The 18,672-nt window shown below is 46.0% G+C and overlaps 1 protein-coding gene across 3 annotated transcripts in view; it reads left to right on the top strand.

The window, feature by feature from the left end:
* The window catches only part of FBXO47 (F-box protein 47), a 250,634-nt gene that overhangs the window by 28,003 nt on the left and 203,959 nt on the right, over positions 1-18,672 (top strand). For all 3 annotated transcript variants that reach the window (XM_030221122.1, XM_030221121.1, XM_030221124.1), the window contains exon 3: positions 11,586-11,756. In XM_030221122.1, coding sequence (XP_030076982.1) covers positions 11,586-11,756 — 171 coding nt within the window. The remainder of the gene's footprint in view (positions 1-11,585; positions 11,757-18,672) is intronic.

Genomic DNA, 18,672 nt, shown 5'->3' with positions numbered 1-18,672 from the left:
GCATTCAGGCCATACCGCTGCTCTGGTTAGGGTATGTGGTGAGCCATTACAGTTCGGCCATACCGATTCTCTGGTTAGGGTTTTCGGTGAGCCATGATGATAAGGCCATACCGCTGCTCTGGTGAGAGTTGTCGGTGAGCCTTTGTTAGAGCACGTTTCCAATAAGTGCTCCCTGGTTGCTTGAATTCCTCGGGGCACAGACTGTCTTCTTCCCTTTTTTCTGCTTTGTTAATCAAATACTGAGGCTAGGGTCACATGACCAGGGCTCCTATTGGCTCGCTAGAGTCAAAGTTTTTTTCTCAGTCTCCCAACCTGCTGGAAGACGTGCACAACCCATCAGTCCAATCCTGGGCCGGTCTGGAGGGATTAAAGGAAAGCAAATTAGCAGGTAAGGTCTAATTTCTCCTTCCAGTCACAAGGAGCTGCAGTGGGAATCAAATCCAGTTCCCCAGGATCAAAATCCACTGCACTAACCACTAGGCTACTCCTCCCACGCACTAATCTGCTGAGTTGTTTTTGTAAAAACAGTTTAATATTTAAGAATTTGGGTAAGCTGAACAACAGAAATTCCTCCTGTCATTTAACTATCTCCTTATGAAATTGATAACCAAAACATCTTCAGGTTCGCCACTATCAACTGGATTTCTTTCACAGAGATCACAACATCATATTCAGCTGCAAAGTTGATGAATTTTTGTTTTATCTCTGGTTGAAAGAGAGCAAGTTACTCTAACCAAGTCCTTCTGAGTACCTTCACATGGTGACCCCATTATATAAAAGGCATCTAATACAGTTTTAATATGACAGGAAGTAAAAAGAAATTTCCTTTTCGTCACCAAAGGATCAGACCAGACTAATGGGTTATGCCCATATGCCAGCAGGTGGAGATAGAGAGTTCAACTGATTTGTGCCTTATGGTACCCTGTGCAACTGATTTGTGCCTTATAGTGCCATGTGCAACATGTCTTTGTATCCAGCAAGTGGTGGTCTTAGACCTAATAAAGGATGGTTACAAACTAGAGCTTTGTCGTCCAGTGACAGATTTTTTTTTTCTTGGAGTCTCCCTGCAAAGCCCTTATCAAATGTCAAAACATATATTTAACTTTGCAGACACTCCTCCATTTAGGAGCAGTTCAGTAATTTTGTGGTTCCCAAAAAGGGGCGTTTGTTGTGACAAGTATTTGATCTCAAAAGTCAACAAGTCACTGAAAGTGCAACACTTCAGAATGGAAATGTTACACTCAATAATAACTTCTGTTCAACCCAGAGAATTTTTTACATCTCTGGATCTCTGAGGCATACTTCCACATTCCGATTTGGCCTCCACACAGAAAGTTCCTCTGATTTGCAGTTCTAGGAGAGCATTTACCAGTTTACAGGCATGCTTTTTGGCCTTTCCACAGCTCTGAGGACCTTTTCAAAGGTCATGATGGTGGTGGCAGCATCCCTTTGCAAGCAAGGGATTCAAGTTCATCCTTACTTAGATGATTAGTTGATTTGAGCCTTCTCCCATCAAGAAAGTCTGTAAGTCATGTCAAGAGTGGTGGCTCTACTCGTGTCACTTGGCTAGATAATCAGCTTCGAAAAAAAGTCAGCTGGTTCCAACCCAGTCTCTAGAATATCTGGGAGACAATTTAAATACAAGCCAAGGGAAAGGTCTTTCTTCTGTTGTCTCCATCAATTAAAGATCCAAAATCAAATCCTCAGTCTTCTTTCTCTGTTACAGCCCAGAGCTTGAGACTATGTTCAAGTCTTGGGAACAATGGCAGCCACTCTGGATGTAAACAGGCAAGGAGAAAAATGGAATGCGCACCTAGCCAGAGAAGCAGAATTGCTATTTCATTAGGTGGAATCTCACATTCCCCTTCTCTCAGCGAGACACATTGCAGGAACATTGAACACTCAAGCAAATTTTCTCAGCAGCATATTCTTGGATCCGGGAGAATGGCAGCTGTTGACAACAGTTTTCAATCTGATCACATCTCAGTGGATCTTATGGCATCCAGGAAGAATGCCCAAGTTCCCAAATTCTTCAGTTTGTGGAAGTTATTGGCATCTCAAGGAATAGATGCTCTTCTTCAGAATTGGCAAACAGCAGATCTTCTGTATATTCGTTTTCCTTGGCCAATGATAGTGTCAGGTTCTCACGGGGCCGGGCTCTGGAGCAAACGTGAGCCCTTGGGCTGCTGACGAGGAGCGACAGCAGCAGGCAAAACCCACCAACCAACGCTGGGCAAGCACATTGGCACCGGCAGGGACTGCAGGCACCGCCCAGCGAGCCGGAACACACGGACTGGAGGACACAGGACTGGAACACTGGACTGGAATCCCCCGGACTGGAACACTGGACTGGCACACACGACTGGAACACACACCGGACCGGAACACACTGGACTGGAGCACACCGGACTGGAGCACATACCGGACCGGAACACACTGGACTGGAGCACACCGGACTGGAACACACTGGACTGGTCCGTACAGCTTCACCTGCACTTAGCCACTGCCCCCCCAAAGGTTGAGCCCTTGGGTTCGAGTGGCCAGCAGGACTTACCGGATACCGGATGACACAGGGACCAGGACTGGAAACAGAAGTACTCCTAAATCCTAAACTGACCTAAGTGCTCCCAAGCCCTAAACCAACAGAAGTGTTCCTCACAGTAAACTAACAAAAGGACTTCCTAAGCCCAATACTAACAGGAGTGCCCCAAGGCACTGACCTAACAGGAGTGCTTCTCACAGCACCAAAAGGGAAAGCAGGGGAGCCACAAGGAAAAAGCAAGGAAGCTAAACACATAAGCCAAAAAGTGCTACCAAAGCACCAGACCCAACCGTGCTTCTAAAGCACCAAACACAGCAGAGCTTCCAAAGCCGTAGACACAGAAATGCTTCTAAAGCACCAAGAGGGAAAAGCAGGGGTGCTACAAGGGAAAGGCAGGGAAGCTAAACACATAAGCCTAAAGTGCTTCCAAAGCACCAAACACAAACAGCAAAGACTGCAATGCTCCCAACAGCACAAACACCAGAAGTACTTCTAATAGCCAAATCTGCAGTATTCCTAGCAACACCAAACCCTGAAGTACTTCTATCAGCAACAGAGCTTCCAAAGCCCTACACACACAATGCTTCCAAAGCACCAAGAGGGAAAAGCGGGGGAACCACAAGGGAAAAGCAGGAAAGCTAAACACACAGTCACAAGTGCACACTGCACTAACACTAACCTGGACCTTTAGCAAAAGCAAACAGGGAAACTAGACACAAAGTCAGAAGTGCACATGCACCACCCTACCTCAAGCAAACTTTGCAAAGGCCCTGAAAGGAAGAACACCACTTCCTTATCAAGGCCCTCCCTGATGATGTCACACTCCCTAGCCCCAGACAGCACACTGAAACCCAGAGAGGCCCAACCCACACCAATGCAGCACCGTGAAGCACTTGAAGCCAGTACACCCAAAGAGAGGTAGAGCTAACTTACACACACAGCTGCAGTATACTGATGCAATTAGAGTCATGCTGCTGGAAGCTGCCAGCATAGAGAGACAGAGCTAGCTCAGAAAGGACAGACAAAGGAAACAGAAGCCAGCTAAGCTGACCACCAGGAAAAAGGTAAGTTTGAGAGGGGTTCTGACCACAATCATAACAGATAGACAGGACACTTCAGTGCATAACTCATCACCCAGGACCAGTAATGTTAGAAGCACCAGACTAGCCAAGACATCCATAATATGCGAATCGCATTCGTCTTCAGATTGCTTCTCTATTACACCTACCTGTCCACAAGGGTCTGTTACGACAAGGTCCAGTTCTGATGGAGGATCCCTCACTCTTTGGTCTTACGGCCTGGCTCTTGAGAGGTCGCATCTAAGAAAGAAAAGTTATTTTGAGGGCGTTATAGTTACGCTTCTCCAAGTATGCAAATGCTGCACTCTACTGCATATGCAAGAGTTTGGAGATTTATTTGAGTCCTGGTCTAAGGACAGGAATATTTTTCTTTTCAGTACTTCTCTTCTACAGATCTTAGTGTTTCTGCAAGATGACCTTAAGAAGGAATTGGCTCTTAATTCCCTTAAATTTTAAGTAGCAGCACTTGCATATTACAGAGGCCATGTTCAGCATACATCCTTAGTGCACCCTGATGTGGTGGGCTTCCTAAAAGATGTTGTCACATTACAGGCTGGAACCTAGGTTTGTGAGCCCTTGGACCACCGCCGAGAAGCGGCAGGCAAAACCACCCCACACCAGAAGCAAGGCAGAACAGACATACCGGCAAATCCAGGCAAGGTCTCCAGGCGGTCAGCCAGCAAGCAGAAAACAGATCCAGGCAAAGGTTCAAAAGGCAGGTGGCAAGCAAAGCAAAGTTCAGGTTCACGCAAAGGTTCAAAAGGCAGGCGGCAAGCAAAGCAAACTCCAGGTTCAGGCAAAGGTTCAAAAGGCAAGCAGCAAGCAAAGGCAAAAGTCCAGGTTCAGGCATAGGTTCAAAAGGCAGGAAACCAGCAGAAGCAGGTACAGACAAAGTCTCTCAGGCAGAAGTGCACAAGCACCCACATACCAGGGCCTAAGACGCAATGCAAAGGCACCTGCAGAGAGATTCCAAAAGGCTAATAAGCCCAGCAGCACCTGGAACTCACTGCAGCAATCACCTGGCAACTACGGGTGCTGTGCAGGCTCAAACAGCACAAGCAAACCTGGCAGCCTGGAAGATCCGTACCGGACTCAGCAGAAATCTGGAACCAGAGGGCAAGGAAAGCACAGACGTAACAGTACCCCCTCCTCAAGGCCCCCCCTACCTCCACGGGGAAGTCAGGTCTCCACGGGTAGCAATGACGGAATCTACGGAGGAGCCTCAACCTGACCAGGGGTAGCTTGGCTGGAGCTTGAACCAGAGTCAAGACTGGTATCCGGACAGACATCAGCGCCGGCCCTCGGACCGCTCTCAGGACTGAACCTCGAAGCAGGCTCAGGCACATCTTGGCTGGAACTCAGGGCAGGCTCAGAAGCTTGACTGGAACTCAGAGCAGACTCCGGTGCTTGGCTGGAACTCAGAGCAGGCTCAAGCACTTGGCTGGAACTCAGTGCAGACTCAGGGATATCTTGACTGGAACTCAGTGCAGACTCAGGGATATCTTGACTGGAACTCAGTGCAGGCTCCGAAGCTTGGCTGGAACTCAGGGCAGGCTCAGAGGCTTGACTGGAACTCAGAGCAGACTCTGGCGCTTGGCTGGAACTCAGAACAGGCTCAGGCACTTGGCTGGAACTCAGTGCAGGCTCCGAAGCTTGGCTGGAACTCAGGGCAGGCTCAGAGGCTTGACTGGAACTCAGAGCAGACTCTGGCGCTTGGCTGGAACTCAGAACAGGCTCAGGCACTTGGCTGGAACTCAGTGCAGGCTCAGGAACATCTTGGCTGGAACTCAGGGCAGGCTCAGAGGCTTGACTGGAACTCAGAGAAGACTCCGGCGCTTGGCTGGAACTTAGAGCAGGCTCAGGCACTTGGCTGGAACTCAGTGCAGACTCAGGGATATCTTGGCTGGAACTCAGGGCAGGCTCCGAAGCTTGGCTGGAACTCAGCGGGGACTCAGTAGCTTTCAGAAAGTCCCACACCTCCTGCGCACGAGCCTGGAACTCAGGACTACTACTACGCCTCCTTTCAGCGTCAGCCTCAGGGGTACCCTACAGGGCTGGATCAAAGGAAAGTCTGAGGCGGTACTCATAGAGCTGGGTCGAAGGATCAATAGCAGAAACTGGGTTATCAATGAACCCAAGCCATGAAACACGTCTTCTCTCTGCTGCAGCTTCAGTGGTATTCTTCAGGACTGGATCCCACAAAAGTTTATCACGGTAATCATGGAGTGTCATATAAGAGTCAAGTGCAAACATTAAGTTGAAACTGGATTCCGAACTGGAACTAGGAACTACGCCCGGGCTGGGAGCAGGACTGTCAACAGAGGAGAAATTCATGGGCAGGAAACCCCACTGGAAGGATGATTCTGCCGAGCTCATGGCCTTTGCATTCTGTCACGTTACAGGCTGGAACCTAGGTTTGTGAGCCCTTGGACCACCGCCGAGAAGTGGCAGTGGCAGGCAAAATCACCCCACACCAGAAGCAAGGCAGAACAGACGTACCGGCAAATCCAGGCAAGGTCTCCAGGCCAGCAAGCAGAAAACAGGTCCAGGCAAAAGTTCAAAAGGCAGGCGGCAAGCAAAGCAAAGTCTAGATCCAGGCAAAGGTTCAAAAGGCAGGCGGCAAGCAAAGCAAAGTCTAGATCCAGGCAAAGGTTCAAAAGGCAGGCGGCAAGCAAAGCAAAGTCCAGGTTCAGGCAAAGGTTCAAAAGGCAGGCGGCAAGCAAAGCAAAGTCCAGGTTCAGGCAAAGGTTCAAAAGGTAGGAAACCAGCAAAAGCAGAAACAAGTCCAGACAAAATCTCTCAGGCAGAATTGCACAAGCACCCACATACCAGGGCCTAAGACGCAATGCAAAAGCACCTGCAGAGAGATTCCAAAAGGCTAATAAGCCCAGCAGCACCTGGAACTCAGCTGCAGCAATCACCCGGCAACTACGGGTGCTGTGCAGGCTCAAACAACACAAGCAAACCTGGCAGCCTGGAAGATCCGCACCGGACTGAGCAGAAATCTGTAACAGGTGATGGTCCATAGCAGCCACCCGTTCTGGCCACCAGAGGGTGAGGAAAGCACAGACGTAACAGATGTAAACCGATTGTGACTCCTCCATAGATGTGTATGTCCTGATTGGAATCTGAATTTAGTTTTATGAGCTCTTCAAAAATCACCCTTGGGAAGGCTATTGTACAAGACCTTACTTTGAAGGCAGTCCGACCAATATTCAAAGGAAAATGGCCGCTAAAATGGCACTTAAGCGGCTATCTGACGATACTAGGGGCCGGATAGCTAGCTCTCCAGCACTGAATATCGCTGCTTATCGGCTTAGATAGCCGCTTATATCAGGTGATATAACCGGCTATCCACCGATTTTTAAGTGAGAGCGGCCAAGTTCTGCGTTAAGTTCTGAAGACCGCACCTACGGAAAGATATAAACAGGATGGAGTCGTTTCAGAGGACGGCTACAAAATTAGTAAGCGGTCTTGAATGCAAAAATTATAGGGACAGGCTTATGAACCTCAACATGTATACGCTGGAAGAGAGGAAGGAGAGAGGGGAGACATGATAGAAACGTTTAAATATCTCAAGGGCATTTATGTACAGAAAGAGAGCCTTTTTCAAATGAAGGAGAGCTCTGGAATGAGGGGGCATACGACAAAGTTAAGAGGGAATAGGCTTAGGAGTAACCTAAGGAAGTATTATTTCACAGAAAGGGTGGTGGAGGCGTGGAATGGCCTCCAGGTAGAGGTGGTGGAGTCGAGGACTGTTCCAGAATTTAAAAAGGCATGGGATAAGCATGTGGGATCGCTTAGGAACAGGAAGAATTAGGAGTTACAGAGGATGGGCAGACTGGATGGGTCATATGGCCTTTATCTGCCATCATGTTTCTATGATAATAAGCCAGTATCAGTTCATCCCTTAATAGATTCATGAAGGTTTGTTTCATACCAAACTTCCTATCAAACCACCTCCAGTGGTGTGGGATTTTAACAGCTCTCATGAAACCTCCAATTGAACCACTTCGTTCCTGTTCTCTAAAGTTCCTCACATATAAGGTAGTGTTCTTAATAGTTTTTACTTCTCTCAGAAGAGTCCTCAAGCTTCTAGCCCTTGTGGCAGACCCACCTTACACCAGGTTCTGCCATGACAAGGTTGTTCTGCAAACCAACCCCGAATTCCATCTCAATTAGTCCATTGCACTACCTGTCTTGTTTCCTAAACCACACTGTAATCCTAGAGAAGCAGCACTGTATACCTTAGACTGCAAGTGTGCTCTAGAATACTATCTAGAATGTACAAAATCTCATAGGAAGTCCTCCTAGCCTTTTGTGTCCTTTAGCCCTAACAGATTGGGGATTTCCATCACCAAATATACAGTCCCAATTTGGCTGGCTGACTGTCCAGCTTATAATCGAAAAAGAAAAACGCCTATATTTCGACCCAAATCGGGAGATGGGCGTTTTTCTCGCAAAGGCGCCCAAATCGGTATAATCGAAAGCCGATTTTGGGCGTTTCCAACTGCACTCCGTCGCGGAAATGAATAAAGTTGATGGGGGCGTGGTGGAGGCGGGACTGGGGCGTGGTTATCAGCTGAGGAGAGATGGGCGTCTTTAGCTGATAATCGAAAAAAAAGGCGTTTTGACCGCGATTTTGGGTCACTTTTTTTGGACCCTTTTTTCTCACGAACAAGTCCCAAAAAAGTGTCCCAACTGCCCAGATGACCACTGGAGGGAATCGGGGATGACCTCCCCGGACTCCCCCAGTGGTCACTAACCCCCTCCCACCAAAAAAAACCCCACTTTAAAAACTTTTTTTCCAGCCTGTATGCCAGCCTCAAATGCCGTACCCACCTCCATGACAGCAGAATGTGTTTGATCCTCTCTCAGCCTTTCCCTGGGTCAGATGTGGCTCTCGGGTGCAGTACAGGGTCACATCAGCATTGCATTGTGGTGGGTGTAGGGTATTGTGTTAGCTTGTGTTACAGTCTCACGATGTTGGTAGTTGGTAGGCTCTTCTCCCATGGTGCTTTTCCTCCTGCCTACTGGGTCAGAGTGTGCCCTGTTGTGTTTCCTGTTGTAGCCCATGCGGTAGTGGCCATTTTTGTAAGCCAGTTTTAGTTCCCTTTCCTGTGTTAGCCACGTTAGAGAACTTAGTTCTTACCTTGAATGTGGCTGAAAGAGGGCATTGTACAGCATTCTGCCAACTCTGACCTACTGCTAATCTCAGTACCAGGGAGACTCGTTGCCAGTGGGGCACAACCTCTGATCTGCAGTTAACTGTGAGTAAACACGGTTATTCCAATAAAGGACGTTTTCGGAGAGATTAGTCTTCAGGTGTCAACTGGTGTGCCAATGTTATACAGCAGCAACAAGTCCTAAAGGCCTGCTTGTATGCAGGTCTCTGGAGCACTTTTAGTGGGTACCACAGTGCACTTCAGCCAGGTGGCCCCAGGCCCATCCCTCCCCCCCCCACCTGTAACACTTGTGCTGGTAAATGGGAGGCCTCCAAAACCCACTGTACCCACATGTAGGTGCCCCCTTCACCCCTAAGAGCTATGGTAGTGTTGTACATTTGTGGGTAGTGGGTTTTGGGGGAGGGGGTTGGGAGCTCAGCACCCGTGGTAAGGGAGCTATGCATGTGGGAGTGTTGTCTGAAGTCCACCGCACTGACCTAGGGTGCCCAGTTTGTGTCCTGGCATATCAGGGGGGCCAGTGTACTACCAATCCTGGCCCCTCCCACAACCAAATGGCTTGGATTAGGACGTTTTTGAGCTGGGCGTTTTTAGTTTCCATTATCGCTAAAAAAAAACACGCCCAGCTCAAAAACATCCATTTTTTCGAAAATACGGTTCGGCCCACCCCTTCATGGACACGTTCTTGGAGATAAACGCCCATGGAGATAGGCGTTTGCGTTCGATTATGCCTCTCTGTATCTCCTACACGTATACTCAGGCTGGGTTGACCCTTCATGGCCGGGTCACTGTTCACAATGTAAAAGCCATGGCGGCTTCAGTAGCTCATTTCTGCTCTGTTTCTTTTTTTTTTTTTTAATGTTTTATTTATTAAGATTTTTTAACAAGAACCTGTTGACAACATCCAACTGACAATCATGCATCATGTACTACACGTTGAAATAACAATAACATAATACAGCAGTTCCCCCCCCCCCCATTTCCCACCTCCCCTACCCAAGTAACAAACCCCCCCTCCCCCCTTGTTACTAGTGGAGACTTATAATGTGAAGTCTAATAGTACGGCAATCACAATCTTGGAACAATCAACTTAGGTGCATCCAGATCTATCCCATTTTGTGCTCTCCAGGATCTATAGCGTTCCCATTGCATATTAAATTTTGTTATATGTCCCATTCAAATGGCTGTCAATTTGAACATTTGGTATAGATAGTCCATCTTATGTATCACTTTTATCACCGGCGGCACCAACGGACTTTTCCACGCTGATTTCTGCTCTGTTTCCATTGAAGACATTTGCAAGGCAGCTACATGGTGTTCTATCCACATCTTCACTGCTCACTACTGTCTGGAGGAGCATTCTAGGCATGATAACCGCTTTCGACAAGCAGTCCTGCAGAATATTCTTACTGCTTACAAGTCAACTGTGCCCTCTGGCCCTTTTTTTCCACTAGGCTCACTATCTACTGAGTTGCAAAATTCATTTAGGAGGCGAGCCAGGTAGCCAGTGAGTCCCAAATGTGAGAATATTATGCCTGCTTGTCCTCAGAGAAAGCTAGGTTACTTATCTGTAGCATGTGTTCTCCTAGATCAGCAGGCAAATATTCTTTCATCCCTCCTGCCTCCCCTTGGAGTTGTTTTCTTTGGTACTGTACTACTGGTCCCATGCTCGAGCGTCAGGTAGGAAGGCACCCGCACATGCATGTTGGGGACATTGCCTCAAAGATTTAAAGTGACAGTGTGCTTGGCAGTGTCCGCATCGGGCTCTGTGGAAGATATCACTCACATGTGAGAATATATGCCTGTTGTCCTCAGAAAACACCTGCTACAGGTAAGTAACTTAGCTTTCCTGGTTTTTTTTATTCATGGGCCATGTTTTTTGCAGTTTGGTTAGTTTCTTCAAATGTTCTATTTTTTCATTTATAGAGGCAGGAGTTACATTGTTAAAAGCAATTTCTACTGCTTGGTTATCAAGATACTGACTTGTTGCACACAGCACTATGAGGCACAAATCAGTTGAGCTCTCTATCTCCACACTTTATCTTCATTGATAAAGTCAATGAAAAGAGTAGAATCAATCAGTGAAAATAGGAACCAGATGATTCTTTAATATACTCAGCGACTGAAAACAAGGGAAAACCAGACACAGCTATGTTTCGGCATGACATCTGTCTTCTTCAGGGGTGTAAACTCTTGTGTGAAAATACCAGACGTTAAGAAATTAAATCAGTAACTGGTTCTGTATTCAACACTTTGTAAGTCTAAGTTCTTTGAAAATGAGCCCATTAGTATCATAACTGCTACTATCTCAGATTTACAACGCAAGACCTTATTCTGATTAGAAGTGCAGATTGGCAAAAAGGACAAACTATCAATATTAACACTAAAACTACTCACAGGTATGGATCCGCAAACATGCATCCTAAATTGACCAGACAGTGCCACGGTCCCCAAACTATCCATAGCTACAGTAGTACAGTTTGAATATTGTTTAGAAAACATATATTTTTGTTAGTTCCCTCAGTCATTCAGTACAAGAAGTTAATTTAATATGTTAGTTGTTTTATTAGTTTTTGACATAAGGAGCTACAAGCTTTGTTTTTCAAAGGTTTTCTACCATTACATTGTCATGAGAAAATTGTAGAGAAAGCGGACCTCAATCAGTAGTTTGAAACCTTATGCTTTGTAGCCAAATTCTTGATTGTTCCTATCAACTGCCCTTGTGCAGCATGGGCTTATAAGTATTACTGCGTTATTTTGTATTGCTATTGTGTTTCACAGTGAAGGATATTAGCATGCTAAGCATGGTGTCGAAGACCATCAGCAATCACCTTGTTAATTACATATCAACACCATCCGGAAGCAGGCGATTTTTGCTACAGGATTTTCATAGCCTTCAGATGCCTGACAAAAGACAAGGACCCTCTCTACCACACCACTACAAATCTCTAGGTGATGTTAATAGGAATGCATTTGGAAGATGTATGTGATAGTGAGGATAATTCAATAAAAGGATGTCTATTTTAGGCTCTTTTTATAAAGGCAGCATAGGTGTTTATTTCCTGTATAAATAAATTAGGCTTTAAGACCCAGCCCCAATAGCATACAAATTGAAAAGCACATATTTACACTTGTTCCATAGTTGGTGTAAATATGTGTGCGTACTCTACATGTATACCTGCATATTTTGTAAGCTACACATATGCATTGCAACTCTGCCCCCGCTCTGCCTAAACTACACCCCTAGGTACACCTGACTGTAGTGTGCATATAAGTACCCAAGATCTTGTAGGAGTACATACTTAAACAGCTGCACAGTTTTATTAAAGGCCTTTTGTGCATATAAAATTGGCTTTGTGTATAGAAATTCCTTTGTAAAATTACCTCCAGTACGGATTACCACAGCTGTGTAACCACAATACTACAGGAAGAATGCATGACAAGCTGGGTTTCCTTAGTAGCTAGCTTAACTGTTCTTCACAAGTGGGTATTATCCTTTCCTACCAACAGATGGAGGTAGAGAAAAAACTGAGTTTTACCAGTGACCTCACGATTATTAGCTGGTGGTGCTCCCTGGAAAGATCCAGTATTTTCTCTACTTCAGCAGATGGTAGGTTGTGCTGTCTGGTGCTCCTGGTCCCTGGCCTAGCTCCCCGCTCTGCTGCCTGCGGCACACATGCTTGGTTGAGCCTAACGGCCGCTCCCAGGCTATCCAGTCCCTGGACTGGACTTGGTCGAGCGTGGAGCAAAGCTCCGTTCCTTAGCGTCCCTCCGGACCGGACCAGGATTGGACTGTTGGGTTGTGCCCGCCTACCAGCAGGTGGAGACTGAGAAAAACTCTGACTCTAGAGAGCCAATAGGAGCCCTGGCCCCAGATTGGCTTTGCAGACCATGGTACTCAGACCTCGTGCACCTGTTGAAGAGCGACCTTCTCACATTACCCAGAGGTCAGGGCCTTCTCCAGCAAGGTTCGGTGGAAATGGAAGATCTGGATCTCTTCTAGCTAACAGTTTGGCTATTGAGAGGAGATTCTTAGAAAAGTGTAATTTTTCTCCTGCATTGGTTTTTACTCTGCTCTTGGAAGTCTTCCACGTCCCTGGCTTACATCGGTCTGGAAAGTTTTTGAGATCTGGGTGTGAGATGTTAACTGTCCCCTTAGAGAGCTCAAGCACCTGATATTCTGGGCTTCTTACAGTATGGCTTGGACCAGGGTCTAGTGTTGGGTTCCCTGAGGGTCCAGGTAGCTGCTCTTTCCAGTTTTGGGGGTAAAGTGAAGGGCATCTCCCTGGACTTGCATGGGGAGATGGCCCATTTACTGAAAGGAATGGTGCATCTGTGCCCCTCCCCCCCGTACCTCCTTCCTTTCTCTCGTGGGCCACCAACCTGGTTCTCCGAATGCTTGCCAAGGCTCCGTTTGAGCCCCTAGGTTTGGCCTATACTCTCAAGAGAGTCTTTCTGATTGCAGTTACCTTGGTTCACAGAGTTTCTGAGCTGCAGACTATCTATTCTTTCTGGAGGACTCAGTTGCACTTCGAATGGTCCCTTCATTTTTTTCCAGCGTTGGTTTCTCCATTCCATGTGAATAAGGAAGTTTGGTTGCCCTCCTTTGTGGCGGAAGGCTCTGCTCATGCAGACAGGAGACTCCACAAGCTGGATGTCCAGAGGATTGTGTTCCGGTACCCAAAGGAGATGAATGATTTTCACCTCTCTGATCACTTCTATGTTCTTTTTTATGGCCCTAGGAGGGGCCAGGCAGCCTTTAAGGCATCCAGAGTGGCTATTGAGACTGCCTGCTTTTACAAAAATCATCCAGTGCTTCATGGCCTGAAGGCCCGCTCCACATGGCTCAGACCACATCCTGGGGTGGTAGCTCCAGAAGAGATTTGTAGAGAGTCCAAGCCCAGAGGGGGTAAGGGGGTATAGGAGGTACTAAATGGGTACTTCCTTAGCGTCCCTCCGGACCGGACCAGGATTGGACTGATGGGTTGTGCTCGCCTACCAGCAGGTGGAGACTGAGAAAAAACTCTGACTCTAGAGAGCCAATAGGAGCCCTGGCCATGTGACCTAAGCCTCAGTATTTTCTCAGTCTCCCAGCAGGTAGGAAGTGAGCCCATTAGTCTCTCTCCTTTTCTCTTTAGATATTACAGATATTTGTGATAATTCTTCTGTGCCTGGAATCTTATTTAGAGGCTTGACAGGGTTTCCTTTCTCTTCTTTCTTTGACAGCCTCGGGGGTGTTAAACTCGGGTGTCTCGAGTCCACCCCCCTTCCTCCCCATCTCCCTGGCTTAGCAGGGAAGGGCCGTCCCTTTCTCTGGAAAGGTGTACCGTCTTTGGGAGAGGCAGCCACTTTTAACAGGTAGCTGCTTTAAAAGAATTAAATCAAATAAAAGGAAATTCAAAGAAGCAGCCTTTCTTTCCCCAGACTTCTAACGAGCAGGCAGCTCCAGTGTTTTATTATGATTGAGGGGTTATAAAAAAAAAAAAAAAAAACAAACAGAAGAAAATAATTCAGTATCTGTGACTTTAAACAGCGATTTTTCTCGTCAGATTTAATTTCCTCCATTTTCTTGCGTTTTGGTGGCGGCAGTTTAAACAAATGAAAAAAAAAAAAAAGAAATGTGCGAACCGCGTAAGCGCGGCCACCTGTTTTTTCCGATATGGCTTAAAAGTTCAAACAGCTGCTGTCGGTCAGCGTCGCGCAGTTCACGCAGCCGGAACGTGTAAATTTTGCTCTCCCTTCAAGGTTTCTTCGGGTCCGGTGCTGCCTCCAGTTTTTTCGGGGCCTTTTTCGCCGGCTGTTGTTTCTTCGCCGTTCCACTGGGCTCCGCTTGTTCGGAGGTGTCTGGCGCGCTGTCGACGATCGCCACAGGGCCAGTGGAGCGAACGGCGGCCATTTTGTTTCTCCCTCCATCTTATCAGTCGGGGATCTCTCTGCTGAAGGTAAGGCTACAGTTCATAGAGCAGTTCGGCTCCAAGATGTGTACACTTTTGTATGTGCTGAACGGCGTATTCTAAAATGCTCTTCACATCAGCAGGCAATATTTGGTTGAAAGGGGGCTCCTTTCATATATGAATACATAACAAGCTTTTCTTCTTTTAAATTTCTATGTGTCACGGGGCTGTTAACACTAGTTTTTTATGGTGCTCAGTCATTTTTCATTGCCTGGTGGAAAATCTACATCTTATCATAATATCATAATTCATTTCAAGCATTTTCCTCAATAGCTGTAGTATTATACAGTGTTTTAAGAACTTTAGAAACTTTCTCTATAGGCATAGAGTAAATTTCTGTCTTTCTCATTCCCTGGTGAATAGGACTACATTGTCTAAGAGTCAATTGATTGGTACTTTGCAATTCTGACCATAATATATTAGTTCCTTTCAAGCATTTTACTCCATGCCTATGATGTTATATAGTGTTTTAAGAACTTAACAGACACTCTCAATGGCTGTAGTGTTATACAGTGTTTTCTTTTTCAGACTTTAAGAAGCCTTCTCTAGAGGCATACAGTATATTGTTCAGATGCCATGGGGATATATCAGCTCTTTCATATTCTCTGAGGGACAGTCCTGTCTACCAAGCTCCCAATCACTCAGCTGCCTTAGCAGGCATGCTTTATTCATGTCTTCCCTTCTTTTCCAACTGCCTTGAAGCCTCTCATTTTTCATTTTAGCTTTCTTCTGGTTTTTACAGGACATATGGTCACTTAGAGAATAAAGTCATCCTTTCACTTAAAGATAGTGGACGGTCCTCAAACCATCTACTCGTGTTTGTCTCTACTCTATCAGTTCAGCATTGGCAGATTATAAACATCCTGGTTTGGTCCAGTATGCCTATACATACCATCTGCTATCTCTTCCTCTTCCTTAGAGACCTGATGTTATATCAAGCTTTCTTGAATTCAGATACAGTCTTGTCTACACTGCCTTCACCAAGTGGCTGTGGCACAACTTCACTTTTTTCGTTACAGGTAATTTCCAAGTTTGTCCTTTTTCATTTTCATTCTATGCGCCTTCACTCCAGAGTGTTCTTTCAATTGGAAGGGGATTCACTCACTTCCTGTGTATTTATACCATAGGTACATAAGTATGGTTATGCTGGGTAAGGCCTAAAGTCCATCAAGTCCAGCATTCATATCTAATGGGCATAGGTACATAAGTTTTGCCATTCTGGGGAAGCTCAAATGTCCACCTTTCTACAGCCAGAACAGCATTAAAGAAAAGAAAAGAAAAAAAAAAAAACTCTCACGAGAGTATCGAACAGAAATCTCTGCTCCAAAAGCAAGGCTTTGCAGTAATTCTGCAAACTAACGCATACAATATTTGCCATGGCTGTTCACCACTAGGAACACCGGGGACCCTGGGCCTAGGTTCGGTGTTTTAACCTGAAACAAGCTCAACATTCATATCTATTGGGTGTGAGTCTGGTACTACTACTACTACTTAACATTTCTAGAGCGCTACTAGGGTTACGCAGCGCTGTACAAATTAACAAAGAAGGACGTTCCCTGCTCAAAGGCGCTTACAATCTACATCTCAGTGAGGGAGGACGCATGACCGTGGTACGTGGATTAGTGGTATGTGGATTAGGGAGATCCAAGAAATTACAGGCCGGTGAATCAGACGTTCATACTGGGACAATTTTTTTTCTGTCCGGAGCGTACTACCATAGCTGGTGGACTCCTATATTCAGAACTTTCTATATTCAGAACTTACCCAACTATGGAACGCCATAGAGATAGGGTTGGAGTTTGTAGCCCTATTTAACTGGTGTCCTTGGTCACCCTTCCTCTTCTCCTCAGGATCCAGAGAATGGCTAGTTTTTTGCTTATGCATTAACCGGTCATTTTCAGCAGTACTCTCTCTTCCGTTCTTTTATAGATCTAAGAGGATGTTCATTGCGCTCTTAGGGTCATTTCATTCTTACCTAGACGACTGCCTAATTGGAGAAAGTCTTATCAGCAGAGTTCTCAGGTCACGCACCGGGTGTTGCATTTCTTACAGTCTCTAGGTTGGGTGGTGATTGTAGCCAGGCCTCTCATTTGATCTCTCATTTGATCTCTCATCAGATATCTCTGATTTTCTCTTTGTTTAGTCAGGTTGGCGCACAGTCTTTTGTCTCCTCTGCAAACATCCCAGTTTATATTTTTCTTGGTGACCTTGGGCCTTCGGCCATTTCCTCGCTCTATTCTGCAGAATGCAATTTTACTTTCTAATGCCCAAGAAGGAATTTTCCTTCATCCTATTGCGAATCTCAGGGTCATCAATCGCACTATTTAAGTGTCATCTAGTTATCTCAAGAACCTTAGTTCTGTCATTGGGATGCTTCGTGCAGTACACTTTTTGGCAGAAGCTTGTTTGTATATATTTTTTTTCTGGGGGACCTCAGCAATTCGTTTTACCTTCGGGTGAATTTTGTTTTCCCTACTGACAAACAAGGCGGAGAGAGCTATGTTGGTCCTTGCCATGGCAATGGGTTATGTCATCCGCCAAGGAGGAGTTAAGAGTATACTCTTGAGTTTGTACTCATTTTTTTTTAGTTGTGTCACCCTGCATTTAGGTGAATGGACTCTCATTTTTTTCAGCCTTACTTCCTCACTGCGACACTTCAGGGCTATCTCTTTTTGCCTTCAGGCTCACGAACATTTCTTGCTTCTTCCGTTCAGCAACAGTCTTGACGGAGACAGGGACAGATGCCAACGTCCAGCAGGGGTTTTTCAGCCTTCTTTATGCGTTTCTTCCATCATCTCACTAGGTGTTTACGCAGAACCAAGGCACCCTTCTACATCCGGACCCCCAGTCACTCAAACTTATGGCGTGGTTACTGGGTCTGCAACATCTTTGATATTTTCGCAGGAAGTACTTCAAGTTTTAATTGCTTCCAGACAGAAATCTACATTAAAGTCCTATGAATCAAAGTGGCGACGGTTCACTCTGTGGTACTCCTCTCGCCACTTCATTCCACAAACAGTATCCATTTTGCATGTTTTGGAATATCTTCTGCATCTTGCGAAATCTTGTCTGTCTTACTCATCCATTAGAGTTCATTTGGCAGCTCTATCAGTGATGCATGATACTGTTGACAACCGCACGCTTATGCAGCATCCACTGTCAAAGCGGTTTCTTAAAGGAGTCCTGCACCTGTACCTCCCGCTTCGTCCACCAGCTAGGTGAACTAGGTGAACAGACTCTTAAAGTTCTGTTTTCTAGTAGCCATAACTTTTTCTATAAAGTTTTCCTCTTCAAGCAGTGTTTCCCAGTAGCCATTGCAGCAAGTAGATCTATGTGTGGAATACTTCTACGGTTGGTAACTTCTTTTCGGTCTGCTGTAGTTTAAAGTTTTCACCTTTCCCAATCCTTTTTTTCTTATTGGTTTTGTCCTTCTAGCCAGTAGGCGTAAAAGTTTTTCATTGTTTCTAACCCGCTATATCGCGAAGGATCAAGGAAATGAGAATGTCTATTTCTCTTCTCGCTGAGAGGGCAGTTCCACAGCGTATTACAACATATTCCACAACTTCAGAAGCGGGCTCTATTCTTACTACGGCGATTTTTGGTGCTCTCGGTGCACATTGGTAAGTTGGCAACTTAGTCCTAGTTTCATTTTATTTTGCTCATTGGGACACACTACATGTTAGTTGTCGCCAGGTGGCCTATGCAGCATGAACATTTCTCTGCAGTTTTCATAGGGTCCCTCCCTTCAGATTACTGCTTTGGTACTTCCCATCAGTCCAATCCTGGTCCGGTCCGGAGGGACGCTAAGGAAGGAGAAATTAGATCTTACCTGCTAATTTGCTTTCCTTTAGTCCCTCCGGACCGGACCAGGCCCCTCCCATGTTCTCTCTACTCTTTAGCTTCTTTTATTAAGT

Source organism: Microcaecilia unicolor, chromosome 12 (assembly GCF_901765095.1).
Source record: "Microcaecilia unicolor chromosome 12, aMicUni1.1, whole genome shotgun sequence".
NCBI lineage: Eukaryota > Metazoa > Chordata > Amphibia > Gymnophiona > Siphonopidae > Microcaecilia > Microcaecilia unicolor.
The sequence above is the reverse complement of the archived record's forward strand: the minus strand, read 5'-3'. Positions and strand labels throughout refer to the sequence as shown.